Raw genomic sequence first — 21,832 nt, 5'->3', positions numbered from 1 at the left:
AGCCCCTTTCCTGCTAAGTGATGATGTTTCCATCTCTAAAAACCCAAATTGGCTGTCACTTTGTCTTGACAAGATCAGGTTCCTCAATTCTTCGAAACACAAACAGTGGCTCCATGCCCAGTGCTCCCAGGGCACTCTGTTCCTGTTCATATTGTGGCCCCAAACAGCCCTTCAGATGGGGCATCAGGGGAAGGCATGGGCCTGGGGTCAGTGGGATTTAGGGTCAACCCTGTCTCTGTAACTTCCTAGTTGTGAGACCTCGGGAAAACTAGTTCAGCTTGGTTTTCCTCAGCTGTACAATAAGGATGATAATGCCTAACCTCGGGGAACTTTCCGACGTGGGATATGAGACCAAGAGGCACAGGGGCCGCACACAGTGCCTGGCGTTCAACAGCTGGTAGCTGAGGTTCTCGTTTCTACTACATGTAGGTCACTCCTCTGGGGCTGTGAGCTTCTTAAGCATCTGGAGCCCCAAAACTTAGTTCACTGTCTGACTCATACAAGGAGCACAATAATGTTTTCTGAAAAATGTGAGAAAGAATACTAATTCCAGACATTTGAGTGATTTGCAGCTGAATGCTTACCCACAAAATTATAGACATTTATTTCTTTGAAGACAATGTCAACAAAAGAAAGCAGTACCTGCGTGAGTCCTGTGACGTGACAGTACGGGGTGTGCGCGTGTGTGTACTTGTCTCGGTTTTACTTCACTTATTTCAGTGATTAACATTAACTAGTTCAAATGAACACACATCTCACAGGAGAGAGTGAGGCAAGGGAAGGCTGAGATGGAACCCACTGCCAGCATATCCCCCCAGACCCTTGCCTGCAACCGCATCCACCACTCCAAGTTCCACTCCCAATTACCTGAGCAAATCGGCCTTCGTTTCATCCAGAGTTCTAAAAGGTTGTGTATGTTTGCCAGGATTTGCCTTTTACAGAGACAAGTCCCAGCTGTGGCTTCCTGGTTCAAGGCATACGCTCTCAGAAGGTTTTGATAAGCGCAGTAAGGAAGCAGGACACACAAGGGGACTTACTGTTGGGGCCAGCTGATAGGGCATCCCCGCGAAGGGCCTTGGCATGCCCTACAGAGGCCCACAGTGGCTCCAAACGCCTGGCTCCTATAAACCCAATAAAAACGACCCCCTCAGAGCCCGAGGTCCCACAGCGTGGAGTCCGGTCCAGTGGGCTCCTCAGCGAGCACAGTAGGATCTTTGGGACTCCTGGGGAACCCCCTGGATAGTCCTGGAACCTGCCAAAGAGGCTGGGGTACCTGACCCGAGCACACCAGCATCTGTCTACCCTCAGCTTCACATTCTCAGAAGCAAGAAGGAGAAGAAAAAGGCACAGTCCTGGCCTGATCATGCCTGAGACTCACTTACCTAAAAAGAGCATTGGGGCTTTGGACCTGACATCCTCTTGGGCTTGCTGACAGTCTGAAGCCTCATCTCTCCGCACCCCCTCCTCCTCACATAAGAGCTTGCGGAGGAGAGAGGAGGAGGCTAGCAGGGATGGGGACAGTGTCTGGGAGGAGGGGGTGGGCAGGGCGGAGGCTGCCTGGGGAGGGCTGACGTCAGAGAGGCTGTCTGCTCTCTCTGGCACACCGGCTCGCCTGCTCCTGAGCCCCTGCGGCTTCTCTGAGCGTCGCGCAAGGCTGCTTGGTATTCTCGCCCGGTGCCCCGTCGGGCTGGTGCAGGCTGTCTGGCACTGCTCTCTCAGTTGCCAAAGGTTCACCGCCTGTTCCAGTTTGCCTGGAACAAAATGGCTCAGACAACACAGCCGTGCATCCTTGTGAAATTGCCTAATTTCCCATTTCAAGGCAGGATGCCCATACTCCAAGGTATAATTTAGGTTTTGGGCATGAGTTAGATTTTAGAACTGAATTCTGACACTCAGCCCTCCAGGCTGTGTGCTTGGGGATTAAAGCTTTCCTCCCTCCTTGTCCGTCTTCTTCCCAGTCCCGAGACGATCACTAATTCTAAATTCCCACTTCTTGAGTACCCACTATGCACTGGGCACTCTACCAAGTGATTTTTATGTATCATCTTATTCAAGCATCACAAAACCCCATGAGGTAGAAAAGAACAATTCTTAACCCACGTCCTATATGATTATAAGGGTACTACTCTCCACCTCTTTATTATTCTCTTTTGGGGTAAAAATTCATGCACTTAGGTACCTGAGGAATTCAAATGTGAACTTGGAGGTAGCTTTCTGGAGGCAATACTAATAAATTCACCTTGCCCATGTCAAGCCGAGGAGACAAGAACACCACACACAGAACAAGGAGAGAACCATGGAAGACAGTCTGTAATTCAGGACTATGTTGCATGGAGCAGATTTTACATGCAGCAGTTTGCCAGGGAAACTATGAAAGCTGGAGGAACCCAGGAAGGCCTCCTGGAAGAGGAGAAACCTGAGTCCTCTTACTACCATTCCACCATTCATTCATTTCTTCATTCACATGTTCAACAAATATTTACTCAGGGCTAAGCTGAGGGTGGCTTTGTGTTTCCCTGATAAACTGGCATCCCCATCTCGGTCTTGGAGATGGCTGCTATTACCTCCTTCCCCATCATGGGTACCAAAATGCTATTGGCAGAGAAAATTCTGGCAAATTCTGAAAAGGATTTTTTCAGAATTTATCCACAAGTGGGAAACACTTCAGCACACTTACACTTTACAAGGTACAAATGTTCAGAGTGAGAAGACACATTTATTAAGCACCTATTATGTTCACAAGGATTTTACTCCTACAAACTGATTTAACACTCATAAACACTTGTGAGGCGGGTCTTGTTCCCTAAAACTGAGGTTCAGAGAGGTTAAAAGGTTTATTCAAAGTCACACATTCAAGGGGAGTCAAGATGCACATGTTAGTTTATTCCTCTTTTTCTCTACTCCCCTTCTCTCTCTTTTTCTATTTCCAGCTGTGGACTCTGCGAGGCGCAAAAGCCCTTTAGTGGTAAAGCTTGATTACTTCTGCTCCCAGCGAGCTCACCACCTGATCAAAGGACTCCTAGCCTCAGCAGACCTTGGAGAGGACAAATGGACGACCACGCAGAATCAGGCTCTCAAAGATTGTTCCACTCTGGCCCAGCTCCACTCCAGGCACGCTATTCAAACCCTGCCTCTGACTTGAACCCAAGAAAAAAAGACCAGGATCAAAGCTGGAGCACAGCCCTGAAAGGCTCCAAGCTCTGGGCCAAGCCGGGGGGTGGTGTGGAGACCACCAGCACAGCCCACTCGGAATGCTGTCTTTTGTAGACACCCTCCTCACCAGTAGAAAGGGAGCTGCCCCTCCTTCTAGGCAAGGGGAGAAGGGGGGTCCTTGCCGCTGAAATCTGCTCAGCTGTTCTCGCCTCACTCCAACCACAGCGCTCAACAACTCAGGTACCCGAGGCACCCGACGTGCCCCAAAACATGGTCCAGATTTCTTTCAGAATTTAGAACACACAGTGTTTGAAAACTACAGATCTAGGAATAGGACACTTTGTAATAAAGGGTGTTTGAGTTCTATTCTTCACTTCTTTCTTCTCTTTCCTGGAGAGTTGTGATGAGAAAAGAGGCACTGGAACCAAACAGAACTAGGTATAAACTCACTCACTAGTTGCACAACCTTACATCAATTTCCCAGAGAAGCTGGCTATGTTGGGATTCTGCCTGGGGCTTTCCAGTCACCATGATCTTTGCTTTTTGCTTCTTTAGACTCTGCACTGAGCTGGTATAGACACTGTAGTCCACCACCCAGACTCCTCCTACCCTCCAACAAGGAGGCTCTCATTCCATAGCTGCTAGGTGTCATTCCACAACACTCTCCTAAAGGTGTTGATTCTGGGACCACTTCCAAAAAACCTCTGTACGCAAATCTGCAGCTCAGTACGCTTCCTGGGAACCAGGTCTGCAACATATTCAATCAATGCTGAGGAGGAGGAGGATGATGAGTCTTCCTTCTCGTCAGTCCTTTCCTGTGTCTTACTCCACCATATTCCTTCCATCTCATTTAACATCCCTTTTAAGAGGCACCACTTCTGGGTAGCCTCTCTCACTGTACCCCTTCTTCCTGGTTCCAGTCACTCCAATTATGAATGCCTCTCTAAATGACAGCATGTAAGACTTTTATTTCTGTCACTGTGTATTTTCTCACATCCTTCCATTAGCCTGGAAGCTCCTTGAGAATAGACAATTTCAAATTTAATTCTAAAGTATTCCCTCACACCCAGTCACATATAGTAATGGTTGGAGGCATCTAATCCTCTTGGCTGAACGTTTGACAAATCCCCCATTGCCACCTCACCTTCCTCTCTCACTCATTTAGTTCATTCACCACACACTTACTGGGTCTCCTATCTGAACTAAGCATGGTCTGTGCTATGGGGGACACACAAAGAAATGACGTTTCCTCCATACTCTCCAGGGAGTTGTGTTTAAGCAAGAGGGCCTTATGGTAATGTGGCTGATCCTGAAGCCAGACCACCAATGTTCGAACTCACTTCCCCCACTTTCCAGCTCAGTGAACTTGGGCAAGTTATTTAAGCTCTTTGTGCCTTAAAATGAGATTAATAACACTATCTACCGCATAGGATTATTATGAAGATTAAATGAGTTACTATAAAAGGGATTCATAACACTGTCTGGTACACAGTGTTATCTAAGTCTGCACTGCCCAATATGGTAGCCACTAGCCACATGTGGCTATTGAGCTTGGAAGACTCAGTACAAAAAAAATGTAGAAGATCCCATTAATATTTTTTGTATTGATTACATGTTAAAATGATAATATTTTGGATATATTTTATTAAATAAAATATATCATTAATTTCATCTTTTTAATTAATGTGGTGACTATACAATTTAAAAATATATATGTGGCTCATTTATATTTCTATTGGACAGCACCAACGTAAGTCTTCGCTATAAAAATAACAACAGAAAGCAGAATATAACAAACACCAGAAAAGAGGTAGATATACCGTCAGAAGAGCTACTCCCAGTATGGACCACCAGCAGCATCAGTAGCACCTGCAAACTTCTTAGAAGCACAGACTCTTGGGTCCCCATTCCAGACCTACTGAATCAGAAACTCGGAACAGGCTACGCAATCTGTTTTTTTAAAAAACCTCCAGGTGATTCCCATCTCACCAGAGTTTGAAAGGTACCGCCCTAACAGAGTGCAGAGGAACCAGTAACCGGTGCAGTTAGAGAAGACGACCGTGTCGTCCACAGACAGTAACGGAGAAAAGGTAGGGGGAGGCCACACAGAAAACGGTCTAGGCATTTAGTAAGTTTGAAATAAAAGTAGTCAGGTGGCCTACAGCAGTGCTGCATCCTACTCTGCTTGGCTCCTTCAGATGCTGCTTTTTCTGGAAACAGTGCCCTCTGGCCTGGCTGGGGGCCTTGTCCTCTGCACCTTTCTAATCTAGAGCTAAGACCCAGTGGAATCTAAACTGTCTGTGCCTGTGGTGAAATTAATCTACATTCATAAAGCACAACCTCAGAAAGTGAGCTTGGTATTCCTAGTGGTGGGCTCTCCATCAGGCGGACGTGGAGCCAAAGGGAGGAGGTGGGGGCAGGTTCAGAAACAGAGTATAGGAGAGAAGCAGCAACAGCTCAGGAGCTGCCAGTGACAAGTGGGTCAGCTTCTAAATAGAGCTGCTTCCTGAGAGTACCATAAGCCAGAGGAGGATTGGGCGGCTGTAGAGATCCTTTTCCATCAGGAAAAGATTCTACACTAACTCTGTGATTTGCACTTTGGATTTACGGTCTTTATTTTCTCCTGGGCTCTTACCAAACAGATGCTTTTCAATTGATGAAGTCCGAATTCTGCCCTTGGTCTTCAGTGGAGTCATATACAGGGACACTAGTCCAGAGAAGTCCATGCACTGTGGTGTGGGTATGACCCACTGTGAATTAAAGGACTTAGTGAGCTCATGCCATATTTCTTTCCATGGGGGGAGGGGGGTCAGATGGGGGAGCTGGGATAAGGGGCTCCATGGGACATCACAGTGGAGAGGAGGCTGCAGGTGCATAACACATTCATCTTTATCTGGAAGGCTGTCTTTGCTCTCTGTCCCCCACGTTTCATTTTATTTACATCTTGTGCATTCACAGTCACCTCTGCTCACAATGATGATATCACTCACTCACTGTGAATTATGCTGCAAAAGTTTTGGGCCAGCAGCAAGGTTTCCACGAAATGATTTCCTGTAAATAGGTTTGGGTCTGTGGCTCTCACCCACCACGGGAAGGGCAAGAGTCAGAGCATCAGCAGTGACACCTGCATCAAGTTTACTGGCAATAATACCTGTAATAGAAATAATAGAAGCAACAGCAGTAACAATGCTGGTGGTGGTAGTAAGGGTCAAATAGGTATCATTTATTTGGTCCTACTATGTTCCAGGCACTATGTTATGTACTTTACTACAATGCCAGTTTATATTTTCCAACATGCTACAACAAAATACCTCATCCCGCAGGTTATTGCTGCAATGTGAATTGACATTCGCTGAGAGAAGAGGTCTGTGTTCCCTCCCCTGCATCTGGGCAGATCTGTGACTATGGCAGAAGTGATACGGAGTTCCAGGTTCCACTATGAGGTCATAAAAGATGACCTGTAATAAATCTGGCTACTCTGAAGCCGCCACGCTGGATAGATCACACAGAGATGGAGGGAGGTGCCCAAGGAGTCCCAGCTCTTTCAGTCCCCAGCAGTAGGAGTCTCTCCAGCATCACCTGCTAGAGTGACGGCACGTGATTGAACCTTCAGCTGATTTCAGCCCACTTGATGCCAAGTGAAGCAGAGACAAGCTGTCCCCACTAAATCCTGTCTAGAACGCAGGTTTGTAAACAAAATAAATGGTGTCACGTTTTAAGCTGCTAGGTTTTGGGGTGGTTTGTTATGCAGCAATAGTAAATGGAACTCCTACAATATCTCATTAAACCCACATCATCTTTTAAACTAGGTATTACTATCACAGCTACCTTACAGATGAGGTAGCACACGAAGAGGTTAAGTAATTTCCCGGAGCTCTCACAGCTGTATGCGGCAGAGCTGCTGCAAGCCTAGGGCTGTTTCGCTCTGTGTGCAGGCTGAGTCGCATCCCACCCAGTCTTGGCTACACATCTCATTCATGTGCTACAGTCCCCAGTGGGTCTGTACCCCTGCCTAGACATGTCTGCTAGATTATGCTTGGACATCTGTAAGCAAAGATGACTGCTGGGTCTCTTACTATGTCACAGGAAAGGAGACATCTTCAAAGGTCTGCAGATAAGGCTGATTCCTACACCCAGTATGAAAAGACACTTGGCCTTGAAGTGGAAACAGGAACAAAGAAGGTTGGCTGCCCTGAGGTTAGACTAGGGCTGTGATGTCTTAGTCCAGTCTGGTGGACTTTTAGAAGTCGGCTTTTTTTTCTTTTTTTCCTTTTTCTCCCCAAAGCCCCCTGGTACATAGTTGTATATTTTTAGTTGTGGGTCATTCTAGTTGTGGAATGTGGGATGCCGCCTCAGCATGGCCTGATGAGCCGTGCCATGTCTGCGCTCAGGATCTGAACTGATGAAACACTGGGCCGCCAAGGTGGAGCATGCGAACTTAACCACTTGGCCATGGGGATGGCCCCTTAACAATTTTTTTTTTTTGGAGGAAGATTAGCCCTGAGCTAACATCTGCTGCCAATCCTCCTCTTTTTGCTGAGGAAGACTGGCCCTGAGCTCACATCCGTGTCTATCTTCCTCTACTTTATATGAGGGACGCCTACCACAGCATGGCTTGCCAAGCAGTGTCATGTCCGCACCTGGGATCTGAACAGATGAACCCCAGGCCACTGAAGCAGAATGTGTGCACTTAACCGCTGTGACACCAGGCCGGCCCCACGGCTTGTTTTATTTATTTATTTTTTACTGTCCAGAAAATTATTTCAATCAGGAAATGCGTTCTTAGAGTCAAATGTCTTCTTTTTATTTTTAGAATTCTTTAATTTTTTTTATTGAGGTCACTTGGTTTATAACATTATATAAATTTCAGGTGTACACCACTATATTTAGACTTCTGTATAGACTGCATTGTGTTCACCGCCAAAAGTCTAGTTGACATCGGTCACCATACACATGTGCCCCTTTACTCCTTTCATTCCCCGCCCCCCCCGCCCCCCCCCCCCCCCGTCAATTCCCTCTGGTAGCCACCAATCTGTTTCAGGTATCCATGTGCTTGTTGATCTTTCACATGTAAGTGAAGCCATAGGATAATTGTCTTTCTCCATCTGACTTATTTCGCTTAGTATAATGCCCCCAGGGTCCATCCATATTGTCACAAATGGCAAGATTTTGTCTTTTTCATGGCTGAGTAGTATTCTACTGTACATATATACCACATCTTCTTGATCCATTCATCTGTTGATGGGCAGTGAGGTTGCTTCCAAGGCTCAGCTATTGTGAATAAGGCTGCAATCAACAGAGGGTTCATATTATCTTTTTGAATTAGTGTTTTTGTGTTCTTTGGATAAATACCCAGAAGTGCACTTGCTGGATCATATGGTACTTCTATTTTTAATTTTTTGAGGAACCTCCATACTGTTTTCCATAGTGTCTACAACAATTTACATTCCCACTGACAGTGTACGAGAGTTCCCTTTTCTCCACATCCTCTCAAATGCTTATTTCTTGTTTTGTTAATAAAAGCCATTCTGATGGGTGTGAAGTGATGTCTAATTTCCCTAATAACTAGTGATGCTGAACATCTTTTCATGTGACTGTTGGCCATCTGTGTATCTTCTTTGGAAAAATGTCTGTTCATATTCTCTGCCCATTTTTTTTAAAGATTTTATTTTTTTCCCTTTTTCTCCCCAAAGCCCCCCAGTACATAGTTGTATATTCTTAGTTGTGGGTCTTTCTAGTTGTGGCATGTGGGACGCCACTTCAGCATGGCTTGATGAGCAGTGCCATGTCCGCACCCAGGATTTGAACCGACGAAACACTGGGCCACCCGCAGCGGTGTGTGCAAACCCAACCACTCGGCTATGGGGCCAGCCCCTTCTCTGCCCATTTTTTGATCAGGTTGTTTGTTTTTTTTATTGTTGAGTGTCAAATGGCTTCTTTATTGTCTTACTTTGGAGTCCAGTTGGTTTGTAAGCTGGAGATGGGCCATTTGGGATCATCTTTCTGGGCTGTAGTGAAGTCACATGTGTTGCTTACCTTTTTACCAGCTGTTACACCCAAAGTGACATTTGAGCCACCTTTGGAATTGGCAAGGGCCCAGAAACAGAAGGAACGTTATCCGGGACAACATAAAGCATGGTTTGATCCAGCACATGGCAAGTGGGAGAAAGGGTCACCAGCCTCACTCATGATGAGCAGGGACCTTCACCAGGTGGATCAGCTTTGCTCCTGCAGAGCTGGATTCCAGATCAGAACCCCCAGTTGGCAAAGACGGAACCGACGCAGGCAGAGACTGCTCATTTCTTTCTATTTCTCTGGGGCTCCTGCACTACACGGCAGAAGCTTATCCTGGTGGGCTAACCTGGCTCCATCGTCTCATTACTGAATACTCCTTCCTTTCTCATTGCTCCCTTCTGAGTCATTCAGGGAGACATTTGTTTCTTTTAACTTTAACTTAAAATTAACTTTACTGAGATATGACTTACATACAATAAAATCCACACATTTTAAGTTACAGATTGATGGGTTGGGACAAATGTACACACGTGTTTAGCCACCACCATAATCAAGTTATAGCACATTCCCATCTCCCTAGAAAGTTCTCTCGTGTCCCTTTGCAGTCAAATCTCCTCCCCTACACCCACTCCAGGCAACCAATGAGCTGATTTCCACCACTATAGCTTGGTTTCATCTGTTCCAGATTTTCACATAAGTGGATTTAGATTGAATATTTTGTGTCTGGCTTTCACTCAGCACAACATCTGCGAAATTTATCCAGACATCTGTGAAATGTATCCACTTGCTGTGTGTATCAGTGGTTTTTTCCTTCTTTATTGCTGAGTAGTATTCCATTTCATGGATATGCCCCAATTTGTATATTCATTCATCTGATGATCAACATTTGGGTTGTTTCCAGTTTAGGACTATTATCAATAAAGCTACGATGAACATTTGTTTACCAGTCTTTAGACCTATGTTCTCATTTCTCTTGGGTAAATACCTAGGAGTGGAACTGCTGGGACATATGGTAAGTGTATATTTAACTGTGTTGAAAACTGCTTCCCAGACAGTTTTCCAAAGTGGTTTACCATTTTAGATTTTTATTTTACAATTTAGTTATGTTGATTGACACACTGACTACCTAACTGATTGTTTAGAGCATAAAGTATATTGGCAGGATCCAAAAGTCAAAATGCAGAAAATAAATACAGTGAAAGTCTCCCTCCCAGCTTCAGCTCACCTGAAGGTGAATGGTGTTACCAGTTTGTTACGGACCTTTTAAGAGATAATGGAAACATTCACAGGCAAATACTTAACTACATTTTCCCCTCCCACTTTTTATACAGATGAGGTTGTACAGGACACATCTTGCTTTTCTCACTTAATAACATAGCCTGGATATTGTTAAAGAGCCATTTTCCAAAGTGTGTTCTGAAGAACTCTATACTCATCAGGTGCTCTATGTAAGAAAAGGATTCCCAAATAAAATTGAGAAAATGCTGCATACTTGGGCTACCTCTCAAAACTTCACAATGCTTATTAAAGGCTCTAAGGAGTCCTGTGATTAAAAAGCAGAGTCTACAAAATTATCTGACTTGGCAATCTTTTCTTTTCCAGCGACACTTATTTAGCATTTTGCAGAACTAGCCTTCTGCAGAGCACTTTTGGGGAAGCACTTATCTAGACGAGACAAGTGAACATTCTAGGCTTTGTGGATATGGTCTCTGTTGCAATTCCTCAGTCCTGCCACTGCATTGTGAAAGCAGCCTAGGCAAGGTGTAAATGAATGGATGTGCTGCGATGCAATAAAACTTTATTTATAAAAAGAGGCAGAAGGCTGTAGTTTGCCAACTTCTGATCTAGAGTCTGGTGGGATTTGAGATAGGAAAGGTTCCAATTAAGTTTTTAAAGTGTTTTTCCAAGGCCTACTGTTTGTGCTGCTGTCTCCCTCCATGCCCCATTCCCCTCCCCACCCCAACTAATCTGCCACCTCAAGGTTCAGAAGAAGGACGGGAAGGGAGGGAAGGAGTGGACAAAAGCAAAGGAAGAAGACGGGTGTGAGGGGAGAAGGGAAAGGTGAGAGGGAATTGTGGAGGAGGTCTCCTGGAGCAGAGGCCGAAGAAAATAAACACTGCTGAGGGCTGAGCAGATGCCCTACCTGAGACCTTCTCCACACTCACTTCTCCTCTCCTCGCCCTCCACTCTTCCCTCTGCCCGAAGTGTCCACCTAGAGCACTGGGAGAAGGGCATCCATGCTTCACACTCTCAAGGTCCATTTGATTAAACAAATGTCCAGTGACCGAATGGAGGCTTTGGGATCCTGGGCTTCAGCATCTCCATCGGAAATCTGAAAGACCATAGCCTCTCCCACAGAATCCTGTGCAGCTTCCTCATTCTAGATGCCATGAAATCTTTGTCGTTCATGTCAAAATCTTATGAGGATGTGTCAGCTTGTGGCCACACTTGTGATTCAGGGAGTGAATTTTATAAGTTTTCTCACGCTAACAACCGGGCAATAGATATGATAGTTATCCAAGGAAATTCTAGCTCTTCTGTTTTAAGTACCATATCTCATCAAATATAAGAAACATACTGTTGTTTTATGTACTAGTAAGAAAGAAAAAATACTGCCAATTAAACTGTGACAAAATGCTTTCTTACATTTACAATTTTTATTCTTCACTTATTAAAAGAGCTCCCTCAGACTTATCTAGACACTTTTGTCATCCAACCCTTCTCTTACGTCATGTGGTGTGTAATTGCCAACCCTTTTGAAATCATCTCAGCAACAAAACACAACCCAGTTTCAACTGCTTTGTGAGTGTCTTCTTTCCTTTAATCCCATTTAGAACTTGGTTGGTGCTTTGGAATATGGAATGGAGACCATTCTTACAATGATGAACATTTGTTCCACAAATAGCAAATTTCTTCCCTGCTGCTCTGCGTCAATGCCCTGTGCACACACAACAACTTTTTCTTGCAATGCTGAGTCACAGTGAATCTTCGTGAAGCCTTTTTAAACAGTAGTTAAATGTGCATAGTACCAATGATGCATTTGCCTCACGTGGAGAGATGATGAGACAAACAACTGCAGCCGACACTCGCCCATGCACGGGCAATGATAACCATGTCATGAGAGCTGTCTGGCTGGCAGCGACCATAAGCAGCATCCTGTTCTCAGAGATGTTAAAATGATCAGAAGTTTTTCTAACAACATAAACCTAGCTGAAGACGTGTGCTTAAACAAAGTCCTAATTCCAAACTTTAGGAGATAAAGAAAAATCAAAATCAACTGACTTGAAGCAAGATATTGCAGCACTTCTCTTCTTTGCAAGCATCCAAACGCTGTGTAGAGATATTCAGATACTTCCAGCCAAATATCTGTGCACTAGAATGAAAACGGGTCTAACTATGAAATTCCTGCAGGCGCTAACTGGCTATGACCCACAAAACTGTATCTTCACACTTGCCAGCCCTCCCTCCCGTGAGCTCAGAAAGGATCTTATGGTTTACATAATGAATTATGCATACGAATGTGAAGTGCTGATCATTTTAAAGCAAAAAAATCAGAATTGAACTACAGCTAGTTTTTTTAACATGTGCTTAAGCACACATGCCAAAGGAATGTGGAAAGAAAAAGCAAAATTAGAAATTTATATTTGTGTAAAAAAATGGTTACATGACATTTAAAGTAAGATCTGACAAACGACTGCTACAGTGAAGGAGGCTGTTTGGCTCCTTACATAGCTCTCTGAGTGGGGCTTGCCAGGTCCTACTTGGCGGGTCGGGGTGCAGGGATCTCGTGAGGTGTGGTGCACGCTGATGTGGCAGGGAAAGCACCATGCTACAGTGTGGGCCGCATCTCCTGGTCAAGGATCTTTTGTCTCTTCTGCCAGAGGTTCAGACCCATGTCTGTCCAACCCCAAACCTCTGTTCTGTCCATTGTACATTGTTTCACAAATGAGCTGCTAGAATACAATATCAAAACTCTAATATTTCTGTTCTGTACAACTCATTGTAGTAAACAAGCTTCTTGGCAAAGCTCCCCTGGAGATGGGGCTGACTGACGTGATGTTCTGGATGCCAGCTCATCTTTCTGTGCCCCTCTAGCATGGCAGGAGTCTGTCAGATGCCTGAGCAGATTTCTTGGGTGGCTCCACATGAGTCTGAATCTCCAGACGTGCCCTCAGCTCAAAGCCTCACTGGCACACACCTGATGTGTATGCCATGCTCCCACCCTGGACACGGAGGTCCGAAACGATCTAGTTTGTTTCTGATGTATGCCTTTCCGGAAAGCCTTCAAGGTGGTTTACAACAGGACGGGCTCAAACAGAAGTCTTCTAACATAAAAACTGAGATCAAAACTCTACAGAGGAATAAGAAGACTAAAATGAACTGAAACAGAGGGTAGAAATGAACACAAGAGGGAGAAAGAAGCAAGAGCCACCTGTGAAATTCCACGGTGATCACCCTGCCTCCTGTGGTCTCATTGCTAAGCAACCTAAAGGACACGAGCAAATCAATGCTTCTCCAGAATGTCAAGGAACAAAGTCTGGGAGAAATCACGTGCCTGCCTGGTGCTTGTGAAGGAAAGTTTGGGAAGTGGGCTGTAAGATTAAATTGGATAGAAGCCAAGACACAACACTTTTTTTTTCCTGAAAGGGAGAGCCTAAACATAGCGACTGGGGAAGACTACAAAGTTCCTGGCTGGCTCCTAAGCTGCCTCCATGTGTGTAAGAAGTGATTATTCCTTCCCACTGCACCATCTTTCTCCCAATTCAAATCTCACACCTAGTACTTCTCTGTCAGTCTAGCAGCATGAGGGCGATAGAGTTGGGACAGACCCCACACGCCCACTTCAAGTTAGATGAAGGTCCTAATTTATTGAGTCAGAGAGATGACTCCTCAGGGCAGACGCAGACATAGCAATCCTTGGCATGGGACCCTTGGCTTCCAGTTCCCCAATGGATAGGATCTTTACAATATCTGGGGTCACCCCAGATTCTTATGTCACTGCTCCAGTAGGCTTGGATCTTACAGCTTCATTTTAGAAGAGCTAAGACTAACTATACACGCTTCTGTTTAAGGAATCCTTAAAAAGAACAGGCTAACTCTTAAGCCCAAATGAAAATCAGATTGCTCCCCATATCTCCAACTTAATGGGCGTTGGGGTGGGTGGGTGAAGGCAGCATTATCAATATCGTTGCATTCCTTGAACAGCTTTGTCTCCAGCTTTCTAGTATTCTGGAAAGAGGTTTCCCCCTCACTCCCAGTCACCCGCAGTGTGTCACTCTGCTGCTCAAAAATCTAGTTGGCTTCCTTCAGTTTAAGGAGAAATTTCATGATCAAGATCACATAGGTGGTAAGTGGCAGAGCTGAAACTTGAACCTAGGTTTTCTAACTTTGTTCAGAACTATGACTCCCCACTACAAATGAAGATGCATGGCAGCACCTAAAATTTTCAAGCCAACTGAAGCTGCTATGTTCTGTGTTTCTGTTTAGTTACCATTCTGTTAGGGTTGTGAATAAAGTTGTAAATAAAACGTTCAAAGTAGTCATAGGATCACCCAATGATGCAATGTCAAAGCTTAGGAAGGAAGTAACATTAGTTTTTAAGATGATGCCAACTTTGTATTCTAGGGTATTTTTTGTCTGCATCTAATAAGTAGTTTTCACTCTTGGCTTCTCACTGGAACCAACTCCCCAGATGAATCTAATGTGAAGCCAAGACTGGGCATCACTGATTTCACAGCTGCACACGAAGTCTTCTACCTGCGTCTCCATAGCTGATCTCCTGACGGAGCCTGAGAGGAACTGGAGGCAGTAGAAAGAACGAGGTCTTTGGAATCAGACAGATCTTAATTCACATTAAGGTGGCTCAGGAGAGGGCTTCCAGCTGTGTGGCCTTGGGCAACTTGATCACTTTAAGTCTCACTTTCTTCATCTGTAACATGGAGACTTGTGAACATTTGGTGAGACGATATATCAAAGAGCTTCTCACAGTGTCTGGTACAGTCATTGTGGCTGCTGTTATCATAATATCAACCCTGAGGTGTCTTCTTCCTTCCTAGAGCATCATAGTCTCTAACCACCCATCAGCCTTCCCAAGGGTTGAGAACAAAGTAGCCAGCAAGAATGTGGAACACGGAGAGAGCACGTCTGGAAAAAGCCCACCATGCTGGACGTTCAGCAGCTCCTATAGCCTTGACTTTTGAAAATAGGCACACAAAGGTGTGCAGGGATGTGCAATTGCAAGGAGAGGTAGAAGACGGTGGGAGAATATTCCCTGAAGACCATGCTTTCTTACAAGCATGCTGAGTTTGAAATAGGCAGGGCCCTCTGGGTGACTGAAAATCAGTCTCTTCTCACCAGACACAAATGTGAAGTAATCCTGAGGGTCTCATAGGAGCAGACAGCTCAGGCCACAGACCGAGGCTGACGGGCTCTATTTTTCACAGCTTCAAGAAAGGCAGCACTGGAAGGAAAAGCCAGGCCTCCAGACACCCAACCTTGCAGGCACAGGAGGTCATACTTGGACCTCACTGATGCTGGTGCATTTTCCTACTGCTTTCTCTTCTCACCTACACTCCTCATCTTGATAAAACCAATTGTCACAATAGCTGTTTTAACAACTCTTTCAATCTGATTTGGAAAATGCCATACAAATAGAAAGTCCTTCTCAATCCCATTTTTAGGAATATTTATCAATACTTTCCTCTATTTTATAATTCATCCTTTGCATTTAACTATGTAGTGGATGTTGTTGTGTGCCACTCAGGTCCCCTATTCAAGACTGAGGCTGTCTCCTCCCTGACTAGGAGTGTTGGCTACTGATATCAGGCTCAGAGCTCTCCCGGAATGTCCCATGGCCAAAGGGAGCTGCGGCACCCAAGATTATGCTCCTCACAGGGTGAACCCCAACACCAGGTTGATGTCAGGGTACAAAGGCCCTTCTCTCAATTTGGGACAACTCTGAAGGGCCATCTAAGCTCCACAGCGCCCCCAGGAGAGGGCTGAGCTCTCTGTGTTACCTGCATGGCAGCCTGACGGCCCCCTGCTCTGCCGGATTACCCTCACTGCCTCAGCACCTCCTATAGAGCAGACATACACTCCTTAGGCCCCTGTCCTGGGGAACCTAAGACAAACAGTTGAATCCGTTTAATTTACTCTCACATAATATGTGTGGGAAAGCTCTAACTTATTATTTCCAAGTAATTAATTCTCTCAATACCATTTATTGAATTATCCTCTCCCAGTTTTTGGACTGCTTGCTATCTTTACTATATTTTAAATTCCTAAATACACTAGAGACTGATTCTGAGCTATCTAGTCTGTTTCCCTAATTTATGCACTTTTTGTACTGTAACACAGTATTTTAATTAGTATTATTTCATGATGTGTTTTGGTTTTTGGCAGAGAAAATCCCTCTTCACTACTCTTATTTTTCAGAAATGTCATTACTACTCTTGCCTGTTTATACTTCCAGATGAACTTTAGACTATTTTTCTATGGGTTAATAAAAAATTCCATTATTAGAATTTTGATTTGGATTTCATTAAGGCTATAAACCAATTTGGGAAATCTTTGCATTACTAAATCTTCCCTTGAGATAGAATCTGATGTCTCTCTTCATTCATCCAAATCTTCTTTTATGTCCTTTAGTGAAGTTTTGTAGTATTCTTTGTCTTGGCCATTTGATTAAATTTAATTTTTTCTGTGTTGCAATTAAGAAACAGTTTTTCTTGGGGTTGGTGCTGTGGTCCAGTGGTTAAGTTTGCGCGCTCTGCTTCGGCAGCCCAGGGTTTGGATCCTGGGCGCAGACATGGCACTGCTCATTAGGCCACGCTGAGGCGACATTCCACACACCACAACTAGAAGGACCCCTCAACTAAAATATATAACTATGTGCTGGGAGGATTTGGGGAGAAAAAAAGCAGGAAAAAAAAAAAGAAGATTGGCAACAGTTGTTAGCTCAGGCGCCAATCTTTAAAAACAAAAAAAGAAATAGTTTTTCTTATATGTTTCGGACGTTCACTGCTGGTATACAGGAGAGCTATTAGTTGATTAACTTATTTTATTGAGGTATAATTTACATATCGATTGGGAACCAGGCAAGGATCTTCCCTCTCACTACTCATATTCAACACTGTACAGCAAGGTCTAGCTAATGCAATACGGCAAGAAAAGAAATAAAAGGTATACAGGTTGGGAAGGAAGAAACAAAACTTTGTTTGCAGATGATATGACTGTCAATGTAGAAAGTCCTAAGGAATTGACCAAACACACACACACAAACCCCCCAAAATCCTAGAACTAATAAGCAAGGTTTATATATAAAAGCCAATTGCTTTTCCTAGATAACAGCAATGAACAATTGGAATTTGAAATTAAAAACACAACACCATTTATATTAGCACTCTCTCCCAAAAGAAATATTTAGGTATAAGTCTAACAAAACTCTACAAGGAAAACTACAAAACTCTGAGGAAAGAAATCCAAGATCTAAATAAACAGAGAGATATTCCATGTTCATGGATAAAAAGACTCAATATTGTTCAGATATCAGTTCTTCCCAACTTGATCTATAGATTCAACAAAATATCAAACAAAATCCCGGAGCAAGTTATTTTGTGGATATTGACAAACTGATTCTAAAGTTTATACGGAAAGACAAAAGACCAACAGCCAACACAATGCTGAAGAAGAACTAAGTCAAAGGACTGACAATTTCTGACTAAAGACTTATTATGAAGCTACAGTAATCAAGACAGTATAGTATTGGTGAAAGAATAGACAAACTGATCAGTGGAACAGAATAGAGTCCAGAAATTGACCCATATAATATAGTCAACTGATCTTCGACAAAAGAACAAAGGCAATTCAATGGAGAAAGGATTGTTTTTCTTCAACAAACAGTGCTGGAACAACAGAATATCCATATGCAAAAAAATCTAGACACAGATCTCACATCTTTCACAAAAATTAACTCAAAATGGGTCATAGATCTAAATGTAAAACACAAAACTATGAAATTTCTAAAAGATAACATAGGAGAAAATCTAGGTGACCTTGGGTTTGGTGATGAGTTTTTAGATATAAAATAAAAAGCACAATCCACAAAAGAAAAAAAAACTTGGACTTCATTAAAGTTAAAAACTTCTATTTTGAGCAAAACACTGTTAAGAGAATGGAAAGCTAAAGACTGGGAGAAAATATTTACGCATATCTGATAAAGGACTTGTATCCAAAATATACAAGAAACTCTTAAAACTCAATAATAAGAACAAACAACTCAGTTAAAAAATGGGCAAAAGATCTGAATGGACACCTCACCAACGTAGATATGCAGATGGCAAATAAGCATACAAAAAGAGGTTGAACATCATATGTCATTAGGGAACTGCAAATTAAAGTACGAGATACCACCACACACCTATCAGTATGGCTAAAGTCCAAAAAAACTGACAATACCAAATGCTGATGAGGATGTGCTGATAGGAATGCAAAATGGTATAACCACTTTGGAAGACGGTTTGGCAGTTTCTTAAAAAGCTAAACATCGTCTTACTATATGATCTCACAGTGGTGCTCCTAGGTATTTACCCAAATGAGTGGAAAATTTACGTCCACATAAAAACTTGCATATGAAGGCTTAAGGCAGCTTTATTCATAATTGCCAAAAACTAGAAGCAACCAAGATATCTTTCAATAGGTGAATGAACACAGAAACTGTGGCACATCTATACAACAGAGTATTATATTCAGTGATGAAAACAAATGAGTTATCAAGCCACAAAAAGACATGGGGGTGGGGGGACCTTTAAAAGCATATTGCTAAGTGAAGGAAGCCAGTCCGAAAAGGCTACACACTGTATCATTCCAATTCACATAGAGTAAAATTCACATCTTAAACTTGCAGTATATATCCATTAATCAGCACTCCAATCGAGATACAGAACATCTTCATAATCCCAGAAACTTTATATTCCTTTTCAGGCAATACTCCCCCTCAGAGAAACCATTGTTCTCATTTCTATCATCAGAGATTAGTTTTGTCTGTTTTTGAACCTCATATAAATAGAATCATTAGCTATTAATTTTTTTGTATATTGACTTTGCAAACGTATACTAATATCTCTTATTTGTTATAATGGTTTAGGATTTTTCAGGAAAACAATGACATTTCTACAAATAATAATTTTGTATTACTCTTTCATAAGTTTGTTTTTCTTACTTTTTTTTTTTTAAAGATTGGCACCTGAGCTAACATCTGTTGCCAATTTTCTTCTTTTCTTTTTCCTTCTTCTTCTCCCCAAAGCCTCCCAGTACATAGTTGTGTATTCTAGTTGTGAGTGTCTCTGGTTGTGCTATGTGGGACGCCGCCTCAGCATCACCTGATAAGCAGTGCCATGTCCGTGCCCAGGATCGGAACCAGTGAAGACCCTGAGCCACCGAAGTGGAGTGCAGGAACTTAACCACTGGGCCACGGGGCCGGCCTCGTCATTCTTACTTTTATTTTACATCCTATTGCATTGATTTGAATGTCCAGAATAAGGTTATCCAACAATGATGGTGGAGGGCATCCTTGTTTTGATTCTGGTTTTAATGGGAATGCCTACACATAGTATCAGTATTGGTGTTAGGTTAAGCGGAATATCTTTCTATATCTAATCAAGGGTTTTTTTTTTTTAAGGAATGGATGTTAAATTCTATCAAATAATTTTCCTGTAATCTATTGAGATGGTCATTCAACTACTCTCCTCAGACCTCATGGTCTATATGAGTAACTACTAATAGCCATCCATCTGTGCATTCTTTGAATAACCCTCATTTGATACTGATAGAACTTTGTTTCAGATTGTTATATCCGTGTTTATGAATAAGACTGGTCTGTAAACTTGGGGGGGGGGTGTATTTTAAGGGACCAGGTTAGGTTTTGGTAACTGGGTTACATAAGCTATGTAGTACAACTTGAGAAGCTTTAAGTGTTGTCTGTGATCTGGGTCACTTTATGTAGCACGTGAAATATTTGTTCATTAAACTTTTCTTTTTTTTGTAGCCTCTTTGTAAAACAGTAAAAACCCCTTCTTGGAGAGAATTCTTCGACAACTTAAAAACTTCGACAACTTAGATATACTTTCCATGCTTATAATTCTATCTGGGTTTCCATATAATTTTGGTTATTCGTATTTTTCTAGAAAATTGTATTTTGTTGAAATTTTCGCACTAAACAAACAGTACAAAGTCTAGCCTTGTTTAAAACGTTCTTCATCTTTTATTTACTTTTTCTCAGACTCAATTTTGTTTTCCCTTTTTTAATAGACTCATCGAAGGCACATTTATTATTTTTTTAAACAATCAACTCCTGAATAATAAGTGTGACTGTTTTCCTAATTTCCAATTAAACTCCCTTTTATTTCTTATTTTCCTCTTCATGCTTTAAGTATATTTTGTTCTGATTTTTTTTCAGCTAAATTCATAGGTAACATCTTCATTCTCTTCACTGAATGATAAAAGCTTTCAAGGTTATGGGTTTATCTGAATTGAGTCTTAAGGTTTTTTTTATTTTTGCTTTTGCATTCAGAATTTATTACCAATTCACCTTCCTTCAACCTTTACATAAGCCTTGAATATTTCTACAAAGTAATATATTTTATATATTCATTCATACATATATTTTTATATATAGATTTAATGTATTCATCTTTTAGCCATAAGCTTTGACATGCAGTTTTTGCACTGTATTTTCTATATATATGTACTATGTATTTGAATATGAACTTTTTCAAATATGCAATCTGTATTTGAACTTTTCACTTTTTCTAGTACTAAATATTACTTATTTCAGATTTGTTTTAATAGCTGTGAGACTTTGGCTTAAATATTTATTTATTTCTAACCCCAGTTTTCATTGCACTAAGGAGAAAATTCATTTCTTTGAATTTATTGAGGTTTTAAAAACTTTTGGTCCAGTATACATTTGAAAATAAGATTGTATCATCCGTAGGGTGGTTAACCTTATTAAGTATATTTATTTATTTATTTTTTAAAAGATTTTATTTTTCCTTTTTCTCCCAAAGCCCGCTGGTACATAGTTGTATATTTTTAGTTGTGGGTCCTTCTAGTTGTGGCATGTGGGATGCTGCCTCAGCATGGCTTGATGAGTGGTGCCATGTTCACGCCCAGGATCCCAACTGGCAAATCCCTGGGCTGTGGAAGCAGAGCGTGCGAACTTAACCACTTGACCACCAGGCTGGTCCCTTATTAAGTATATTTAAATCCTATTTATTTTTGACTCCATGATTTACTGAAGATTAAATATGGTATGCTAATTTTTCTACAATGGTGTTTCTTTCTAGCTTTTCTTTGTCTTCTAATAACTTTTGTTCCCCAAATTTTTGTGCTGTTATAGTACATTATACATTCATTGTGGATCACACCTATTATAAAACAATCCTCTTTATCCAAAACTTTTTTCCCTTGAGTTTTATTTTAACCAATATTAATATTGCCAAGTCTGTTATTTTGCCTCTTTTATTGGCTTTTTTGATTTAAAAATATATTTCTGCATTATTTTTGTGCAATTTTTCTCTGACTATCCTTGAATTTGCAAATCTTTTGTGTCACTATACTTTAGAGGTGAAGAGAGCACATAACTATATTTTGTTTCAGAGGAAAG

At 42.3% G+C, this 21,832-nt stretch overlaps 1 protein-coding gene across 7 annotated transcripts in view; it reads right to left on the bottom strand.

Annotated features, from left to right (window-relative positions):
* Positions 1-21,832, bottom strand: part of TMEM108 (transmembrane protein 108) — a 326,114-nt gene that overhangs the window by 27,650 nt on the left and 276,632 nt on the right. The window contains exon 1 of one of the 7 annotated variants that reach the window (XM_008534082.2): positions 1,383-1,697. The exons of the other annotated variants lie outside the window; for them this stretch is intronic. Coding sequence (XP_008532304.2) covers positions 1,383-1,395 — 13 coding nt within the window. The 5' untranslated portion in view covers positions 1,396-1,697. Of the gene's footprint in view, positions 1-1,382; positions 1,698-21,832 lie in introns of those variants that run through there. 7 annotated transcript variants of the gene reach the window in all.

This window comes from Equus przewalskii, chromosome 15 (assembly GCF_037783145.1).
Source record: "Equus przewalskii isolate Varuska chromosome 15, EquPr2, whole genome shotgun sequence".
NCBI lineage: Eukaryota > Metazoa > Chordata > Mammalia > Perissodactyla > Equidae > Equus > Equus przewalskii.
The sequence above is the reverse complement of the archived record's forward strand: the minus strand, read 5'-3'. Positions and strand labels throughout refer to the sequence as shown.